The sequence below is a fragment of the Lissotriton helveticus genome, chromosome 7 (assembly GCF_964261635.1).
Source record: "Lissotriton helveticus chromosome 7, aLisHel1.1, whole genome shotgun sequence".
NCBI classification, from domain to species: Eukaryota; Metazoa; Chordata; class Amphibia; order Caudata; family Salamandridae; genus Lissotriton; species Lissotriton helveticus.
This window is the reverse complement of record NC_136068.1, coordinates 1,156,853,572-1,156,873,743: the sequence shown is the minus strand read 5'-3', so window position 1 is coordinate 1,156,873,743 and position 20,172 is coordinate 1,156,853,572. Positions and strand designations below refer to the sequence as shown.

The following is a 20,172-nucleotide window of genomic DNA, read 5'->3' as shown; positions in this document are numbered from 1 at the left end:
TTAACTACTTAAAAAGTATTGTGCATTTTATCTTAATGCTTTGTACACAGTAATGTTTCTTTCTGTGCGTGTAAAGGTTTTAATTAACCACATATGATTGAAATAAATGGTTCTGAACATATTGAGCTTTGATTCAACAGCATAGGAAATAACATTTAAGCTTAGAAATGCTCCCCAATTTACCCCTTTAACACAGCAAAATGTAAATTTCTGTAAATTAACTTCATATATAGTTTAGTATTTATCAGCAGTACGTAAAGCAAAATTAAAGCACATTATGTGTAACTCTGAAGAGTGATGGAAACAAATATTTTAATGGGCTCCAAACAAATGAAGACACTTACTTGGTGAAGGGCAAGTTATACATATTCACTGAAACCAGATTTCCACGTTATCATTTGTGTGCTATATATTTTTATTAATAAAACTATAACTGTCTTTTAAATGTTGCATCCATTTCAACAACAAATCTGCTGTCTGTAAATTATACTGCGCTACCACACAATGCTTTATTAATGTATTGCTGACGTGCTTCAAAATGCACTACCAAATACATATTATACCCTTACCACGCTCCTGCTGAATAGATTTGCTACACTTCTTGTGAAGCTGAGATTTTTCACAATCCATACGACTTCAGTAATGTAACATTGATGTGAGAACCCCCACTCTGCGAATTGTTCAAGCACCACTACTGTGAAGACGCTGAAATATGTCCTTAAATCCAGTTTTAAAACAAAGCAATGCAAGTAGTCCCAAGCAAGACTCTGAATCAACTTTCTTTTTTGCTACTGTTCTTTCACTTTACAAAGCCATTTCAAGAGAGAAAGAGAGAATTTACTCACTATACGTGATCACACACAATCACCTCACTGGTGTATGACTTTCAAACATAAATTGAGGGGAAATGGGCGTGGCCTAATGGGCAAGCTGCCTATTTTTGATCTGGTCCACGTTTTTCTGTAGCTTTGATTTGCATGCAACATGGGAGCCTTGCAGAACACTCAATTTAGGGCCTGATTAAGAGCTGTTACTAAAAGCAATGCAATTAATACACAATATTTGCATTCAGGTGACCGTGCACAAGGATTTGTTTGTCCTATGCTAACCCGATGTGGATTTCCTCCATTGTTTGCTCGCAACTAACATTACCCGTCTTTGTTTATATTTGAAGTGTAAGTGTTTACCATGCCCTTATTCTTTAAGTGCGTGCAATTGCACCGTACCTAGTTGGGGGCTCTGCTTTTCTTTTAAGGAAGATTTAATCTTGTTTCTTCAAGTTATCAGATGCTTCTCAACTTTGGCTTTAACAGGCCCCATTATGTAAAGGGCGCACTTTCCCTGTTTGTGCCCGGTGCACCTTAAAACTGGGTGTAAACAGGGGTTCGTGGGACCCCCTTTCCCTCGAGCCAGAGAGCTGCATTCATGGGGTACACTGACAGATGCAAAGGGATTCCCTCATTTACAGGGGGCGGGCCCCCATGCAAATGAGGGATACGCTCTTGAAAAAGTGCTGACACTGTATGTGCGCCAGCGTTTTCAGTATTACAGAAGGGGACGCACGAGCATCTGCGGCCCCCTCTGTAATGCCAAAGGGCCACGGGGGAGCGTATAGCGGGAGCAAATGCCCGTTGCACCCCCAGGGCACTTTCTGTAATACGGCCCCTGATGTTTAGTTCATATGGCTCCAATGGGCAAAGTTGATGGAAATAAATTGTGATTCGTCCCCTGCACATTGGATTCATGTGCTCTAAATTTCCGCTAGTGAGACTATTCACTTTGGTGACTGTAACCTTAATTCTCTGTGTGTGTCTAATACTGTTTTTAAGTTCCGCCTGCACAGCAGGTGTGCTTGTGAAATCTATTGAAAAGGTCTTTGCATCCCACCCTCGCTTTTCATTGCACACCTTTAATCTTGTACGGGATAACATCTCTCACCCTGTACACTCACACAATTCTTATTCTGCAATGAACACACATGAATCACCATGCATTCAGGCACTTTTACCCTTCACTCAAACACTTATCAACCTTCATTCATTCACCACTCCATCCTGCACAGAGAGCACTCACACCTTTTTCCCTGCACTCATACACTGCTTCCACACCTCTTATTATTATTCCCATAGGTGAAACCTAGTGCATTTTACCAATGCTTGATTATTTAGCCATCTGATTCTCTAATACGGGACAGTTTTATTTTGGTGCATGTGGCTATTTTCTGCCCAGTCCGACCCTGGAGGAAAAGGGAACGGTTCATTAGCAGTGTGCAGTTGTCTGGCCATCAGAACATTTTTATTTTTTATCCTGGAGGAGGAGGGGGAAGATTCAGTTGCCATATCCACGTAAAAATAAATTAAAAAACATAAAGAAGCGGTTGGGAGGAATGGAGGAAGATGAAATAATAGGGATCTAAGGCCTGGTAGCACTGCGCAGTGTCTGGGCTCTCATTAAAGTAAAACTAAGTTAATAATTAAAAATTACAGACACGTCTGAGAGCAAGGAAAGCAATGCACTCCCACTGCGGGCTGCGTACTTCAAACAAAATGTAATAAAGAACTCCCTGCCATTCAGTACTGGAGGAAAATAAGTCAAACAAACAGAAACTGGTAAAGAAGGACTGCTCCAGGAGTGGAACAAGTTTAGGAAGGAAAGCCATCACATATGGAGAATACAAATGAGAGAGACAAGAAAACCATCCAATCACGAGCAAAGGGATGACCCTAGACCCAGTCTGTGCAGATAGGTTTCTGGGCACCATTGGGCATCAAGCATAAGAATGTTTGCTTGTCAGTCTTAAGTGAATATACAAAATAATCCCAAGCAGAGCTACAGTAACAATACCAATTTGTTTGTACAACGCTTTGAGACTCTGATTATTTGCTTCTGAATACAATAATGTTTTAGTATTATAAATGTACATAATTCAAGGTGCTGCCAGAGAAACCTCAATTTAATTGTCCTTCTAAAAGTTCGAATGTGCAGAACAAACAAGGAGGAAAGATGCTGCGAATTTTCACAGTGAAGTTACCTTGATTCAAGTTTGTAGCAGTTAACTGGCATTATCTAAGTAGATTTATTTTGTAATTTGGGAGGTTTTATGCGTGCAACTGGCTCCAAGCAAGCGCTAACGATAATCGAAATTGGCACAAGTGCAGCTCCAGTTTAATTTACCTACAGAGTTAGACCGTTTCATTCATACCCGGAGTCTACTGGCCTCCTCTAAGGCCTCTCCTTGACACTATGCAGAGACCAAGGGATGCCAATCTTCATTCAGGCATAGCTGGACGTGGTCTCTGCCATTCTGGCCCTTGAGGTAACACTTCTGCTTTATTTGGCTTTTATCTCATGAGGCCTCATTCTAGCTCTAGAGTGTGTATAAGTAGTATGTGTAGGCAAGCCAAGCGCACAAGGGATCAAACCGGGTGGACAACAGGAAAGCCAATACTCCTCCAATCGAGAGATTTTTCAAACCTTGACAAGTTGATTCTTCTTCTTCTATGTGGCTAGTCAGTAAAGAGGAGAGAATCAGAACACAGGAGGCCTTTACCCTCCTTGCAACTTGAAGGTATTGTGTAAAAATAGCTCATGTGGCAAGTTTCTTCAGGCAAAGTATTGACTACAGCGTTAATACCAACATTGGTTTGATTTGTTTCAACAGACTCCAGTGTACCTTAAGGCCGGGACTGGAAAGTGACCTGCAATGGTTCAGTAAATGGGAAACTGCTATGGTGAAGTCTTGGATATGGCTAACATACTGATGGTTTTGAGAACCTGGTAGGACTAGGGAGGGAATTGTGGTCTAGCAGGTACAGCTTGAATCCCGTAGTATGCCTCTGTTATTTTGTGCCTCCCAACTTTGGAAGTTTCACGATATGCTACCTGTTTCTGCATCCGAAGCATTTGCTGCTAGACATAAAAAAGCTGTTAGACCAATATAAAAGAAATGTTTAGGGGCTATAGTTGACATATTAGATTGATCCGCCACATCGTTCAAAGTTCCAAATTGCTGAACTTTATACTACATTTGTAGAAACACATTAATAACATGGCCTAAAATACAAACCATCAACTCATTCTTACCTCTTGGGCCAACACTTGTCGATCTGAACAGAACCTTAAAATCTGTTACTCTTGGAATTAGAGCACACCAATGGCTGCCTCATTGGCATTTCAACAAAAGCTCCCCTGCATGCAGCAGCTGATTGCCTGTTGAAGATTGACCCGTTTTGAGTAGATCACTCCTGTACTCACTTCTTGAGGTGAGGGCAGAGCTTCACTTAAACTTATGTTCTTAGGACAGACACTCTTAGAATCTCATTGCTCACATTATCTAGCAAAGACATTGCGGATCTCAGGGGGTTTTGCCCAGAGATGCTGGTCTGTTACTCTCTTAGTTGATATCCCTCTTTCCATAAAAAAAATACCTTGGAGCAGTCGTTCTCTGAATGTGGACTTAAAGCCTGGAATTCCTTTATTCCTATTACGTCCTTGTCTGCTTTCAAGGAAGAGCTTAACCATTCCTGCTAAATTTTCACTTATTCTACTCCTGCCTCTAACTGCCCACTCCTCCTTGTTTTATCAATAATGTATATGATGTTCTCGCTGTTTGATGCAACCTTTATCATACATGTAAATTATTTTTAATCTAGTAATCCTTGTTTTGTATTTGAAACTGGACTCTTCAGTGTTCACGTTGTTGCTTACATTTTTGCAGTTCAACACAATACTTTGTTCAATGTAAAGCATGCTGTAAATCCTGGGCTTTGTATGTGCTATATATAACACTCTGTAAATGAAAAAAATGTAAGACTACAATTAAACGAAAGCTGGTTTCATATGTCTTTAATTTCATTAGTAAGAGATCAACAATCTGCTGGGTACAGGACAGAACTTTACTCTAAAGGGCAGTGTCCTGCACTGACAAGCCTGAGCACTTCTCAAGGGGAATGGTTAGCCTTAGACTCCCACTAAAAGAGGTTCCACTCTGAAAGATATCTAAGGCAGTGATGAACTGGATTGAAAAATGTTTCCTTCTTTCTCCCTTACTTGCCGTCTGATATTTGGTTCAAGTATCTTACAAAATGGCGTCTTTAAAAGAGAGAGCTCCAATAGGGCTTTAGGTGAAGGTTGTCCTTTACTTTGCTGTGCTGAGTAGCAGGCCCAGTTATCCAAATAGTAAATAATCCTGTTGTACTGATGTGCTTGAGTGCGAAGCACAGCGCTTAGGATCTTGAGATTTATGTTTCAGGAATGTAGTAATTCTATGCTAAGCCTATTACATCAGACCTCCACCAAATTCACCATAGCTCTAGCGTCCCTTCGCCCACCACAGCTGTCACGTGTCTCTGTTGAATGTGGATGCGGTGGGTTCCTCCAAAAGTTCACTGACAAGCACAGCCTCTTCTCCGTGTATCTGAACACACTCCTCTACTATCTGAAGTGTCTTATGCAGCCGCCTGTCCAAAGCCAGGAGATGAGGTTCAGTGAGAACAGGGGCCAACTGGTCCTCGAGCAGCGATTCCCTCATGATGTCACTCAGCTGGTAGTCTGGCAAGGACAGGAGTTGCAGGCGCTGCCACGTTGCCTTCTTTATCCTAAAAAAAGAATGTGGAGTTATAATGGTATTGAAAAATCTTAAACACTGAATCCTAATGCATGCCATCAACTAGCAAATATTTGGACCTATGCCTTCCATAATATCAAGGTGTTGACAATGAATATATATTCTCTTTGACTCACTGTATAAAAGAAAGTAATAGGTGCCAAAGTGCACATGGAAGTCAACATAACAGCAGTTTTGCCCAAAAGTGTATGGTCTCTTACAGGGAAACACTCTCTTTTGATCCTATCGTACTTCGGTACAAAAGCTCTGCCGCCTGCAGTTTCCTATTGGACAAAAAAGGGTTGGATGGATAGATGCTTATGGAAAGCGGTTGATCAAGATTGCCCTGCCATTTGGAGATATCAATAGCCAGAATGGTGTCTTGAATCCCATGAGACATGGGACTGTGCCACTTGCCCCATAAAGTGGCTTCAGGCAGGATTTGTATAGACGTTAATATCATGAGCAACCTTGTGTTTAGGGGGAGCCTTGGAAAACTGACAGAAATAAAAGACTGCGCAAGTTATCTTAAATTCATATTGTGGCTTGTTGTACTAGTTGTCCCATTTCCTGAAGATTAACTCTTTGTGTTGTGACAGTGGGTTATCCATTGTGTATTGCTTGTAGACATAAGAGGCAAATTCAGAATATCTGCACAACTTCGCTAATAACTGTTGCACTTTATAGGCCTCTCTGTGGTACAAGAGGACTTCTGGGGAGAAGGTGAGAGTTCTTCATTGGAAGCTACCTTTGTAATTTCCATCTTCGATCCTACAACATAAAGACCATGACCGCGATTGCAGACGGGCAATGAAAATCTGCCTCTACTATGAGTAATGCTACTTGGCAAACGGTTCTGATTTTACATGGTGGAACTGGTGCTCCGGGGTTCCTTTGGAGCCATACTATGTTGTTATTGGTACTGGTACAATAGACAATAACCTTTGAAATGAGTGTGTTTGGCAGCAGATGAAGCAGATACTTGCACAGAGGACCACTAGAAAGCAGCAGCCTCCCTCCCCCATTGTTCTGGAATAATTATCAACTGTTATTTGTGGAAACAGCCCCCACCCGTTACATGGACAGGGCTTGCATAAACATTTTTTTAGGGAATGTGAATACAGAATCTGATGTTTTCTATCCCTCACAGGCCACCGTCTCTGTATTTGCAGCCATTCATTGTAAAATGCATGAGGACTCCTGCCTAATAAATAACAATGAGGCACAGGTTTTTGCCACACCCTGAAAATGGGCAAATTGAGCCGCAAACCAGCATATTTTCAAAATGAATTTGACTGGGTTGTGATCTCACTTTCTTACATAAGGCGCTAAATGGTGGTTGACTAAGTGCAAATGCAAACATCTAATCTTCATGGAACAGAGCTTCATGTTTGTGATAGCAAATCACCCAATCAAAAAAGTTGCACCAAAAGAAATATTCACAAAGCAAGATTCTCTAACTCACAAACAAAGGGCTTCCTGGTGCAGAAGTAAATCAAAAGGAGAAAGATCACATGACAGCCAGAGTATTGCAATATGTAAGATTATTGTTACATTTTCTTTTGTTTACGTTAGTTTACAGAGCCACGTGTAGAGCAAGAGGCATTCAAGATAGCTACACTGAGTTTTTGGATCAACACCACGAAGGGCTCTCTTTGGGTTCACAATCATTGGAAATAGGCAGAATTTTAAGCTTTTACAAAATCTCAGGTGCCCTGCTAGTTATCTGAGAGAGAGCACTATGTAAAGGGTTCCAGAGATTTGCCACATAAAATAGAATACCACTGCAAACAGTAGGCGTGACCATCACAACCTGACTGTAGCTTTCTCAGAAACTTAAATGGACTGCCCTTTGATAGAGAAGCATCAGAAAATGAATATAGCTTCCTTTGGTCAGAAAGGGTCCACAAAAGGACTACTTTAATCTTCACAATCTCACGCTTGGTTCTCACATGCACTGAAATGTGTTTCTCTAGAAATACCTTTTCATTTAAGAGGATGTGCATGTTTTGGCTCAAAGGCACTGTAAAGATTTGGTTGCTTGTATTATCGGACCAAAACTTCCCAACCAGTGAGATTCTTTTCCCTGACTATTATCTCGGTTTTATCAAGATTGAGGTTACATCCATTTGTGCCCATCCAGTGGTCGACAAAAAGAAGACGTGAAAGAAAGTTGGAAATTGGTGTGCCAAATTGTTACAATACAGGCAAAGCAAAATGTTGTGTGAGAAGCATGGGATACAATGGAAACCAGATTAGTAAAGTAGAGGTGACAGAGAAAATGCTTGAGTGACATCAGCACTTCATATTAAAATACAAAAGGTGGTCGGGTCTCAAAGTGGCTCATAGCCAACCAAACAGATGCTAGTGACTTCTAATGAGCCAAAGACTATGGCAGGGTATGCTGCTGATAGATCTAGATAACTCGAAGAATCAGGACATCATCACCCTCAGCATCATTTAGCATCCTTAGGGTACCCAGTCATAAAACAGAAGAGATTTGGTGGAACAAATAAGGTAAATTCCTCTTACAAGAGAAACAAAATAACAGACATTGAGACCAAAGCATCAATAGTGTGTACAGCACTAGTTTTAATAAATGTGAGGGTTGTTGTGCAAAGACAATACTTTGATGGATATGATCTGGGGTTTCCAATTGAATGTCGGCAATATACATTACCAGTGGCTGTGAGTAATTCAGGCATTTCACCCATCGCCTTGTTTGCTGTTCCAAACAGAGTTTACACCCAGGATGTAGAAGCAATTTCTCAACTTTTTTTTGTCTGGGACTTCCATTGTGTGTAGCATTTTTGGACAGAGAATGCTAATGAAAATGTCATTAGAGAGGTCACCCTGAATGAGCTAGCCTCTCTGATGCAGTTTTCATTGGTGTTGGGTGCACGTCGGAAATACGTTTGTAACTGTGGCTTCCCCTGCTCTTTAAATAAGGCAGTGAAATGAAATGTAGTGTCAGTGCAACATATGCCTTTTTTGGTTGCTGTCCTGTTACTGTTTTCCTCTAAATTAGGTTCCAAGCCTTTGAGATCTGGTCAGCACAGCGATCATCGCCACAGTCAATTAAGGAGAACATAAGATCCTTACCACTTGCACATTACTGTACTTTGAACAACCTGCTTCATACCTTCCACCAGATGTAATGGATAAAGCAACCTGCACCTTTTTTTAATTTAACTTTATTTATTGAAATTTTCAAAGACACTGAACAAAAACATACATTTACCATGACATTAAAAAAAAAACATACAAAATAAATAAAAGTACGCAGGTCACACAATCAGAGTTCCAAACATCACATGAAGGATTTGAGAAGGAGGAGAAGGGTCATTGGCATTCCATTTACAAAGCAGCAATTGTACACCTGTAGCATCCCTTAAGGAGACATATTCCAAATAACAAAACATTAACCCCACATAGGCATCACAGTAGTCGACTATCACTTCTCTATAACGCTAACGCTGGCGGGATTTCAATAATGTGACGTGCAACATTAGTCCGCTGATTCTCTAGCAACAATACGTTTGGATTCTTAGTATTGAGCAAAGAGTGCCCAAAAGCTTAAGGGAAGGGAGGAAGGTGGGAGTAGCTCACTGTATACCTCTGATTGGGTATTACAGTACACCATGACTCTTTCCCATTCGGCTATGGTAGGTAAAGGCCCCCGCATCCATCTCATGGCAAGCCTGTGTCTGGCCAAGAGGAGGGCCATTGCTATCAGTTTACGCATATTTTTGCACAGGGTATTTTTGTATATCCCAACAATGCCGGTAAAGGATCCGGTGTGAAGGGGGAGGCTACAATAGCAGTGAGTGTCTCAAAAATCTGACGCCAAAATTCGGCCACAGGCAAACACAGCCATGCCAAATGGTAAAAGCCAGCACCTGGACCATTGCAACGTTCACAGCAATCAGAGTCCCACAACCCATACCTATGCAATTGATCCGGCGTGTAGTGAACCCTATTGAGAAATTTAAAGTGTGCTAATCTGTGCCTGCCATTAAGAGAGATTTTGCAGTGACTTCTCAACAATAAAATAAAGCATCATCCGAGAGCTGCTCCCCAATGTCAGCCTGCTAAACCAATTGAGCTTTTGTGTATGGGGATATCCTAGTCTGTAAGGCCAAAACATATAGTTTAGAGACCAACTTGACTGGGGTCTGTGACTGAAGTAATAAGGACAATGGAGGAAAGTCCATAGGTTCTGCTAACTCCTCTCCCAATACCGCTCGTGGCGCATGCTTCGTGCGGAAAAACTGAGACCTCGTTAATGCAGATGGTTGCTCTCTGTTCGCAACGGCATCCTCCCAGTCGACCATCTTACCGCCACGAAAGAGATCACCCATTTCAGCCAATCCGAGACTGTGCAGAGCACGCCTCTGTCTGAACTAAAAACAAACAAGTTGGCACCACTCAATACGCATGCGCGGCGAATATAGTTGAGCTCTGGGAAACATGCCAAGCAGGGCATGCCACGCATGAGCAACAGAGTTTACAGAGTCAAGGACGCCACAACGTCGATTCGGAGCTTTAGTTAAAAGCCAGGGCAAGGGCTCGGAAGCTGCCGCAACCCTTTCTATATGAAGATGAGGAAGAGTTATTGGACCGTGTACCCAGGCATGTGCGTGGGACGCCTGAGCTACCCTATAATAAAGCTCGAAGTCCGGAGCCCCCAAGCCCCCGGCAGAGCATGGCAACATGAGGGAGTCCATAGAGACACACGGCGTCTTACCCGCCCAAGCCAGTCTGCCCATCAACACCAGCTATTCCTTAAACAAATGCTGCGGGACAACAATGGGAATGTTCACAAATAAAAGGAGAAGGCGAGGCAGCACCACCATCTTCATCAAGGAGACTACCCACTAGGGATAGCGGGAGATGGATCTAGCGATCCACATCCTCACTCAACTTGGCTATAACTCTACCGTAGTTTGCCCGGATTACCTGGTCAGCATCCGAATGGACCTGGATACCGAGGTAGTGAACCAGATCAGTGGTCCATTGCAAAAGGAAGTGAAGAACGGTAGTGGGAGACAACGGGAAAATCAGGGACTTGTCCCAATTAATGTTTAGACCTGATAAGCCCCCATAGCGCAACACCTCACGAATAACCAGAGGGAGATGCACTTCCGGGTTTTTAATGTACACAAGTGTGTAATACGCATAGGCTGATACGATTAAATTGTTATCAGGAAAGCGGAGGCCCCTATGACAGTGATATTCTCTCAAGGCCCTCAACAGGGGTTCGGGCGCCAGCCCTGTCTGGTCCCTATAGAGATAATAATTGGGTCAGATACCGCATGCTCCACACAAACTCGAGGTCCCGGCTGATTATAGAGAATTCCAACCAATTGTAAAAAAATATCACCGACCCCCACACGTCGCAGAACTGCATAAAGAAACGGCCACTCGATAGAATCGAACGCCTTTTCGGCGTCTAAGAAGACCACCACTGCAGGGATAGCCAAATGAGTGTGTTGTAAAGCGCCGAACACCGTGCGAAGATTCTGTGCAAGCATGCAGCCTGGAATAAAACCGGCACGTTCAGGCCCAATTAACGGAGGCAATAGAGGAGAGAGACGGTTTGCAAGTATCTTAGCAAATATCTTAGCGTCCACATTCAACAACGAAAGCGGAGGATAAGAGGAACATAGGTGTGGGTCCTTGTCTGGCTTCAGTAAGGTAACGATCAAGGCTTCCCGCATAGTCTGTGGCATAATTCCAGCAGCGCCAATGTCCTGAAACAGCGTGGCCAACTCGGGAATCAATAGATCGCTAAAGGCTTTATACAACGTGCCTGTGAGGTCGTCTTGACCAGGCGCACTGCCTTCCCTCATGGAGTTCATTGCAGGCGCCAGACGGATTTCCTGTAGCTCTATAGGGCACATTAGGAACTCCCTTTACCAGTTTTGTAACCAAGGTAGTTCAATATATTCCAGATATTGCAAAATATCTGCATCGTTAGGGGAGACCTTAGAGCTATAGAGCCCCTGATAGTAGTGGGGGAACTTATCAGCGACAATCTCCGTAGCAGACTCAGTGGAACCAGATTCTGAAGATAATACAGGAACACAACCGGGCCCCACCCTACACCTTGCCATGGCCACCAGGACCGAACCCGCCCGACTAGCCTCCCCATAAACTCTCGCTGTGGCATATTTTCCCATGTGCTTAACCTCGACGTCCGCCTCTTCGTTATATTCAGCTATCGTAGATTAAAGGAGGTCCTGCAGTCGTGGAGAGGTCCCCCGAGACAGTACGTGCTCTAAAGCAGCGATCCGAGCTTCCAACAGCGCCAGCCTGCCACAGATGGAGCGAAGTACCCCCTCGTGTTTGCTGATGGTTATACCTCTGATGTAAGCCTTAAAAGATTCCCAGACTGTGACATAAGAATCCACTAGCTGACATTTAACGTAAAGAACTCCAAAATAGCATCACTAAGCCTTGCCTTAAAGGCCACATCTAGCAACGAATAGGGGGTAACCGCCACAGGAAGGGGGGAGGCCCACGCCGAGGGACCAATAGAGTCAGCAGGATAGGCGAGTGGTCCGAGAACATCCGCGCCAACACTTCACAATTCTGCACTGTGGACAACAAGGTTTGCGAGATGAGCCAGTAGTCAATGCGTGTGTGTATGTCGTGTGAGGCCGAGTAGTGTGTGAATCCGCCCCTGTCCCCTGTACGAGCCCTCCACACATCAACCACCTGCTACTGTAGAAACACATCAGCAATCACCCTAGCAGCAGCTAAAGGCGGCCTCAGGGGACCTTTAGAGCGGTCCAAATGTGGGTCCAGGACACAATTAAAGTCCCCGCTCCACACCATAGAAGAACTGGCGCGTGATTGAATAGCCCGGGAGACAGAGTGATAAAATTGTGGATCATCATAGTTTGGGCCATAGGAGTTAACTACCAATAAATCCACTGAGGAATTATAGCAGCGAGTGATGGTGTACCTGCCAGACGAATCCGCCACGCAGCAGTCCATCCGGAGCCTCACACTGGGATTAACACAGGTCAGGACTCCCCTAGAGTGCATGAAACTCCCCCAGCATATAACTACTTGTCAGCAGGCTGCAGCAGGGGTGGAGGTGGGTCTCCTGCAAGAGAGGAATGTCAACCTCTTTCCTCTTTAGATAAGATAGAATTTTGCGCACTTTTCTATGGTCGTTAAGACCCCTACACTTCCACGTCAAGAGTTTCAAGCTCTTTCGGTTAGACTTACTGACCAGCATTTAACAAGGGAAGTGAGCAATTGTCAGTGCCATTAACAGCTTGAAATGGATACCCCCCCACCGGGTGCAAGAAATTATAACCAGCAAATACGACTTGCAAAAAAAAATATATCAGACATACAAAAAAAAACACGTTGCCACCCCCCTCCCACGCCTTGCAACCCCCAGCCAAGCAAGAGCGACCCTCAACCCACCCAATAAGGAGACCAATCCAATATACCCAATAAAAAGAAAAAGAAAGACCACAAACAACATCCCCGAGAACATTCTCAACAGCAACGGGTAACGCTTAGGGGCAGATGTTACCCAACAATCTGGAGTAACAGTATCCGAGAACCATTTTCACCGTAAACAAATAGAAGGCCTCATACAGTTAGGAAGCACTGAGAAGGGGGCCAAGGGCCCACAATATAGCAATGGGTAGCATTTAGGAATAGGCATCAAAGAGGAAAACATTGCCACAAGCATCAAACAGCAACATCATAAGGAAAAGAGTTCCCCCTCCCACTGTAGCCAGAGAAATAAAAGCGGAGCGCCAACAGCTCAGCCCAGTTCACAAGAAGAGACAAACAGTAGTCAGTATATGCAGTCAATCATTGTCATTCAAAGTGTGCGACGTGGAAGCTCCATCTGTGCACTCACACTGCGCCCTTCGGCGTTTACCTGCTACCTCCTAGGATTTCTGCGCCTTTTGTAGAGTTTGCGGATCAGAGAAGATACGCGGCTTGCCATCAAAAAGTACCTTGAGCCTCGCTGGATAGAGCATAGCATACTCGAGGTGGTGATCTCGCAGCTTACGCTTCAGGGGAACAAACTGCTGCCGGGCCTCCTGCACTCTGATGGTGAAGTCGGGAAAGAGGGAGAGGGTGGAGCCCTCATATTGCAGTGTGCCCAGTTCCCTCGCTTTACGGAGTGCAGCATCCCTGTCCCGGTAGTTGAGGAGCTTAGCAACAATGGGCAGAGGAGGAGCCCTCTCCACAACAAACATAGCGGAGAAGATGTCAGGCCCCAGCAGCGTTTTGAGAAGTTGCTTAATGAAAAGTTCCATGGGCCCAGTAGGTGTGGATTCCGGGAGGCTCGTGATGTGGAGGATGCAGTGCCTAGACCTGGCCTCCAAATCCTCGAAGCAATCCTGCAGCACGATCAGCGTTTTCTCAACTTGCCGCTGTGTGGTGGTGGAAGCCGATTGGGCCTCCTCTGTTTCTGTGATACGGCGTTCCGCCATATCAAGACACTCCACTTGCTTGTCGACCCTATCTGACATCCGGTCCATTCTGTAGGCCAGCTTATCTATATTGGCGTCAATAGCAGTTAAGCCAATCTGCATAGCAGCAATAATTTGTTTTATATCTTGTACTGGGTCATCCGCAGGAGTATCTGGGTCAGATAACGCAGAGTCAGCTGCCTCCTCATGCCGTCGGGATTTATGATGTTCAAATGTGAGCTTGGGCTTGGACTTATCCGGTTTACCCATGTTGGTACGGGAGGCGTCCACAGAATGCTGCCACGGATGCCCACATGCACCCTCCAAGTCTCAGGGCAGTGGGCGGGCCAGGGAGAGCATGAGGAGTGAAAAGCAAACCAAGGGGACCGGGCTCCCTATATGGCCTTGTCAGTAGCCTGCCACCTCGTTATTGTATGATGATGTATGAGACAGGGTGCCCCCCATCACGTAGCTCTCAGCAGCTCCCAGATCCAGACAACCCAGAGTATCGGTGATTCAGCAAAAACAGGCCCCAACTGATGCAGGATCCCAATACTATCAGGCCTACCGTGCCCAGCAAACGCCCGGCATCCTCACATGGGGTTCGGCACAGTATATGGGACACAGGCAGCATATTAGGAGTCCGAGGGGTTGCAGTGATGTACAGGCTGCCGAGCGCCGCTCCCCAGGGCCGCAGTAAAGGAAACTCACCAAGCATCAGCGGGTGCCGGGGCAGGGCCAGCCCCACGAGGGAGATCTGGAGCGGCCGAACTGCGAAGGCCGGGTCCCGGGGCAGCGGCGAGCAGGACTCTAGAGAACACTGCCCAGCAGCCAGATTGAGGGCACGAAATCCACATCAGCCCGCCAGAGCCGAACCGCGATGTCGATGATGGGACTTTGGGCAAACGCAGTGCGCCCCCTCATCCCCTCCGTGGTCAGCACGGGCGGCAGCCACGTTTCAGGCTGCAGCGATATGTGTTACCAGAACCAGGAGCACTACGATCGCCTGAACGGGTCCAGTGGGTTTAGCGGAGGGTCGAGAACACAGCCCCCTCCTCCGTTACTCAGGTAGGAGCTGCAGAGGCCAAGAATTATGCAGGATAGTTGCGGTGAATGGCGGAGCCCGATCACCTAGCGGCCATCTTACAGCCAGGAAAGCTCCGCCCCCAAGCAACCTGCACCTTCTGAGTGGCAGTTAAACAGCAATATATTGCAGCTGCCCTTTAGGTTTGGAAAGAGCGATCCATCTTTACTCAAAATTGATGGTGAAAACAATGGAGAGGGAAAAAGGCTGCTTCCCAAGCTCTGCCTTCATGACAATATAATGTGTGACGTGTTGGGCATTTCGGTGGAGTGCAAGTAAGTAATGTTTGACTGGATTTCCTAATTTTTAAGACATTTTATAATGTATTTTTGTATCTACAAGGCCGGTTACGCTCTCATCTGCTAAGTGGTACAACGCCCCCTGTCATGGCTCAGGGATACTAGGACCCTGCAGGACAGAGTCCTCCCAGGTCCTCAGTAAGGATACTGGACACCACCACAGTGGCATCACTAGAGGGTGCGGGGGGTGCAGACCGCACCGGGTGACACCATCATATGGGGTAACACTGTGAGCCTCTGCTTTAACTAATCGCTACATAAATCAGGAGCCGAGGAACCCGTTACCCGGCCGCCTGCCAAGATTATTGTCCAATTAGAATTACCTGAATGACGTCGGCGTCCAGGCGTCGACGACGTTCGTTCGAAATGTCACTCACGCAAGGAACGGCTGAACGCTTTTGCATGAAGCACCGATGGAGAAAAGTTAAAAGCTATAAATCCACGGTACAGGTGAATGGCAGGTAAGGAAAAAAGTTGTGCGTCGATATACAGCCAAACTGTGCTGTATATCGAGCTGACCTCTTACAAATGGGTTCTACTAGGTACAAATCACTCATGGCTTGTAGGTGACTGACCGCGCGCCTACTTTTCCCACACCAATCTGATAATAGTTCATCCAACTCAGATATTTCATCCAACTCAGACATTTTTCTCTTTGTATTCTGTCACTTGTAGACCTGGTATTTGTTTTGGCTAATGTGTATTACATGTGACAGAATACAAAGAAAACCTCAAATGATGAAGTACTCTGAGACCTGGGACACGTGATGGTTCTAGTCTGAGCCCATAATAGCATGGAAGGAAGTCTAACATCCAAAAATGATCAGTCAGCAACTGAATTGAAGCGAGCGATAATTTAGATAGGAAGCTAGCAAAAATGCACATTGTTAGCCACTCGGTGTCATCTGTAACTTATGAAGCGTTTAGTTATGTCTAGCTTTTAGCCAATGCACTATGCATGCTAGGCATTTTCAAGGCTTTTTCTAGTCCCAGAACGCAATGTATCTGTTGGAAGTTGAGAAGTACTGAGGACACAGGACACAGCTGAAGCAAGTACAACTCGTTTATTGGTCATCCACTCTCCTCACTGGAGAGCACCTCAACATTCTACAGTAAGCTTCACAGTGGGAGAACCCAACAGGGGTCGGGGAAGAGGGGTGGATGGAATGTACCAAACCAGGTTCTAACACATCTCCCTTCCTTATAATGAGTTCCCACCAAGCATGCCAAAAGGTTACAGTTACAAACAACTAGTCGTCTCCCCGAGGGGGATAACATTATATACCTGCAGAGAAAAAGTTATGGCAGTACTTTTGCAATGTTGTCACAACTCCACCATTGACCATTTTCAAACTGAACAACATTTTTTAACACTTTGACAATCTTGCTAGGCGAATAGAACTTGCTGATATCAGTTCCCAATTTATTGTTCCTTCTGGCTTGCACCATGTCCCCTACTTCCCACCTTTGGAACTTCACACCATGTTTCTTGTCATACCATTGTTTGTATTTAGTTTGATGTTGTTTAACCTTCTCTCCTGCCTCCTCCCTGTCCACATTCCTGACTTCGCCCCCATTTAACCAACAGGGGTTAAACTTGGTACTAGGCTCCCTCCCGCGTAAAGACACAAAAGGAGAGACCCCAGTTATTCTATTGGGCGACGTGTGGTAGGCCCACAGGCATTCCCTCAAACAATCCTCAACATCATGTCCATTTATGGTAGCCAGCTGGATATTCTATTTGATAACCCTATTTGCCCTCTCCACCATGCCATTGGCTTTGGGGCAATAAAGCGCTGTCGTCTCATGTCTGATGCCAGACATTTCCAGAAAATTCTGCATTTCTTCGGAGGTGAATTGTACCCCATTGTCGGTAACTAAAGTGGAGGGGATACCCTCTTCACAAAACACCTCCTTGAGGAAAAGGATCACTGCTCTTGTGTTGATGTTATGCACAAATTTTTGCTTCACCCAGTGGGAGGTATAATCAATCAGAACTAACATGAACCTCTTTTGCGCCCCAAGGTTTTGCATAGGTCCGATGATGTCTAATGCTAGCTTATTCCATGGCTTGGTTGGAACCTCCACTGGAGACAAAGGTGACTTGTGTACTACTTTAGCCTTGTCACTTTTAGCGCATGCTCCACACTCCTTGACAGTTTCCTCTGTCATGTTGTCCATTTTAGGAAACCAAAAATTCGTTCTAACTCTTTCTTTTGTGGCGCTTCGTCCAAGGTGACCTTCGTGCGCCAAGTCTATGACTCTCTTCCGCAATCCCTTTGGTGGAATTACTCTGTTATTTCGGTAGACCTTTCCTTCAATGGCACTCAATTCATTCCGTACCTCCCAGAACCCTTCCAGCTCTGCTTCAACATCTCTTTTATTTTTGGGCCATCCTTTCTTGATCTGCTCCACTAGCACCTTAAGTTCATCGTCTTCCTTCATACTCTCTTCCCACTCTTTCTCTGTGATGGCAGGAAAATCCATCATCATTATGGGGCTGTCCAGTGCTTCCTCAGGTCCCTCCTCCTCCGGTAACGGTGACCTCGAGAGGAAATCAGCAATGATATTTTCCTTGCCCGGCACGTGCTCGATTTTGAAATTATAATGTTCTAAACCCAAGATCCACCTGCTAATGCGTGGGGTGCAATTCTCCAACCCTTTCACGGAGAACACATACATGAGGGGCTTGTGATCCGTCCGTATAGTGAACCTCACACCCAGGACATATTCTATCCCCAAAATGCTTCTCTAATTTTTCCATGGTCTGCACAAACACATCCACTTCCCCCACCGCATTCTCGTCTCGCTCTGGTACAGGTAAATTCTCTTATACTTTACGCCCTTGCACACCCAGATTGTGTAGTAAGATATGCTGTTTCCTTATGGAGTTAAACCTCTGTCCCCCAATCGCTATAAGATAGGACTCAAACAGCTTCACCCATTATTTCCAGCTTATCTCGGGTTCCCCTATGTCATTTAGGAAGGGCGGGGGTTGGTTCATGCTTGCTGCTGCCATGGTGGGCCAGGAAAGTAGACAAAAATTCTTGCCACACAGAGGAAATGCGGAGCAGAAACCCAAGAATTACTATGTGTCTTCCCTCTCTATTATGAATCAAACTTGACAGAAAAAAAACACTGCACAACAAGTAACTAGAATATATTGGTGAAATGAACACAGTCTGACCCTCGAACAACAGGGCGGAAATCTCAGTCAGAAACAAGCGCGGACCGTGCGTAGCTGTCACTGAAATCCTTTTCCTCACCTGACTCCTGTGGGAAAATTATTGCAAACTAAAATAATGGCAAGTCACTAGGTTACCTCAGTTTACCAGCGGAAGGTCACACAAGTGTTGGCGCGCTCACAGCCTTGAAACCCGGCCCTCTGCGCAGGGTGCGCCGGTGGGACACAACACTTGGACGTTTACCTCAGGAAATGCGAGCTGACGGATAACATTGCTGGGCCCCGAATGTAAATCTGTCTTGATGCTTCTGACAGGAAAGGGCAGGCTGTTATGCTCTGAGGCGTCGCGGATGTGAGACACTGCTCACGATACTTCCCGCTTTCCCACACAAAGCGCAGGCGCTGAAGAAAAACACTGCTTGGCCCCGGAAACACCCTGTCCCGGTGACTCACACAGGGTAGACGGGCTGGTACCCCCTGAGGCGTCGCTGAGCTGAGACACTGCTCGCGGATTCCGATCCCTCACACAGCGTCTCTCCGCACTCGGCTGAAGGAGTAAAAGCTTTCAAGGCGCAGCAATTGTCCAGGCGCGCACAGCAGGCAAATTCCCTCACAGGCTCGCAGACAGGTTTCAAAAAGCTTGATCGTGTGGAAAGCACCTTGGCAAGGATCACCGCCGGGAAGCTGCGGCGGTCACCACTAGACCTCTTCTGCCTACGCGAACACAGCTCGCACAACCCTCTTCACCAACCAGGTACACATTAGGACAGGGCTTATGAGGGCATATGCGCCAGGATACAGTTCATGCTCCTCTAAAAGCGACTTAGAGAGAGGCCCCCTTCCGTCTTTTCTTGAACGATAGACTTAAAATCACAGGGGGAGTCAATTCCATTCACTGCTTCTTCACGATCCCACTCCAGGAATATAGATCGCTTTATCGCTTGCCACTAAGCCTTACTTCCAAATTTTCTATTTCTTCTGTGTGGAGAGAGCACACAAAGGGGAGATGACCACCACTGCCCCCTGCACAGTTCCGTCGCCAGTGTTGGAAGTTGAGAAGTACTGAGGACACAGGACACAGCTGAAGCAAGTACAACTCGTTTATTGGTCATCCACTCTCCTCACTGGAGAGCACCTCAACATTCTACAGTAAGCTTCACAGTGGGAGAACCCAACAGGGGTCGGGGAAGAGGGGTGGATGGAATGTACCAAACCAGGTTCTAACAGTATCATTTTTAGCTAAAAAGCTGCGGTTGGTTAAAGATGCCGCACTGGCCTTGGACGGTGGGAGAAAGTTCAGAAAAGGCATAGGTTTAGGCAAAAAATAAAGATCCTCGCATTAGTGTGCCACTCTGTACCATTGGAGACACGATGTTCGAGTCCTGGGCTTTCGATGAACCAATCTAGTGCATTCTGGGAGTTGTAGTTCTGAGTCATGTCAGTTGGTGAAAACAATTGTATTTCCGCTGCACTGTCATTGTGGTGTCTTCCGCAGACAATGCTTTGGGGTTGAATGCCGACCCTAAGATTCAAGTGTTCATCAGTAC

General features: G+C 45.5%; 1 protein-coding gene across 1 annotated transcript in view; it reads right to left on the bottom strand.

Moving 5' to 3' along the window:
- Nucleotides 1-4,830: 4,830 nt before the first annotated feature.
- The window catches only part of FAM20A (FAM20A golgi associated secretory pathway pseudokinase), a 373,784-nt gene continuing 358,442 nt past the window's right edge, over nt 4,831-20,172 (bottom strand). Inside the window, exon 11 of the mRNA XM_078654289.1 lies at nt 4,831-5,597. Within this exon, the coding sequence (XP_078510415.1) occupies nt 5,339-5,597 (259 nt within the window). The 3' untranslated portion in view covers nt 4,831-5,338. The remainder of the gene's footprint in view (nt 5,598-20,172) is intronic.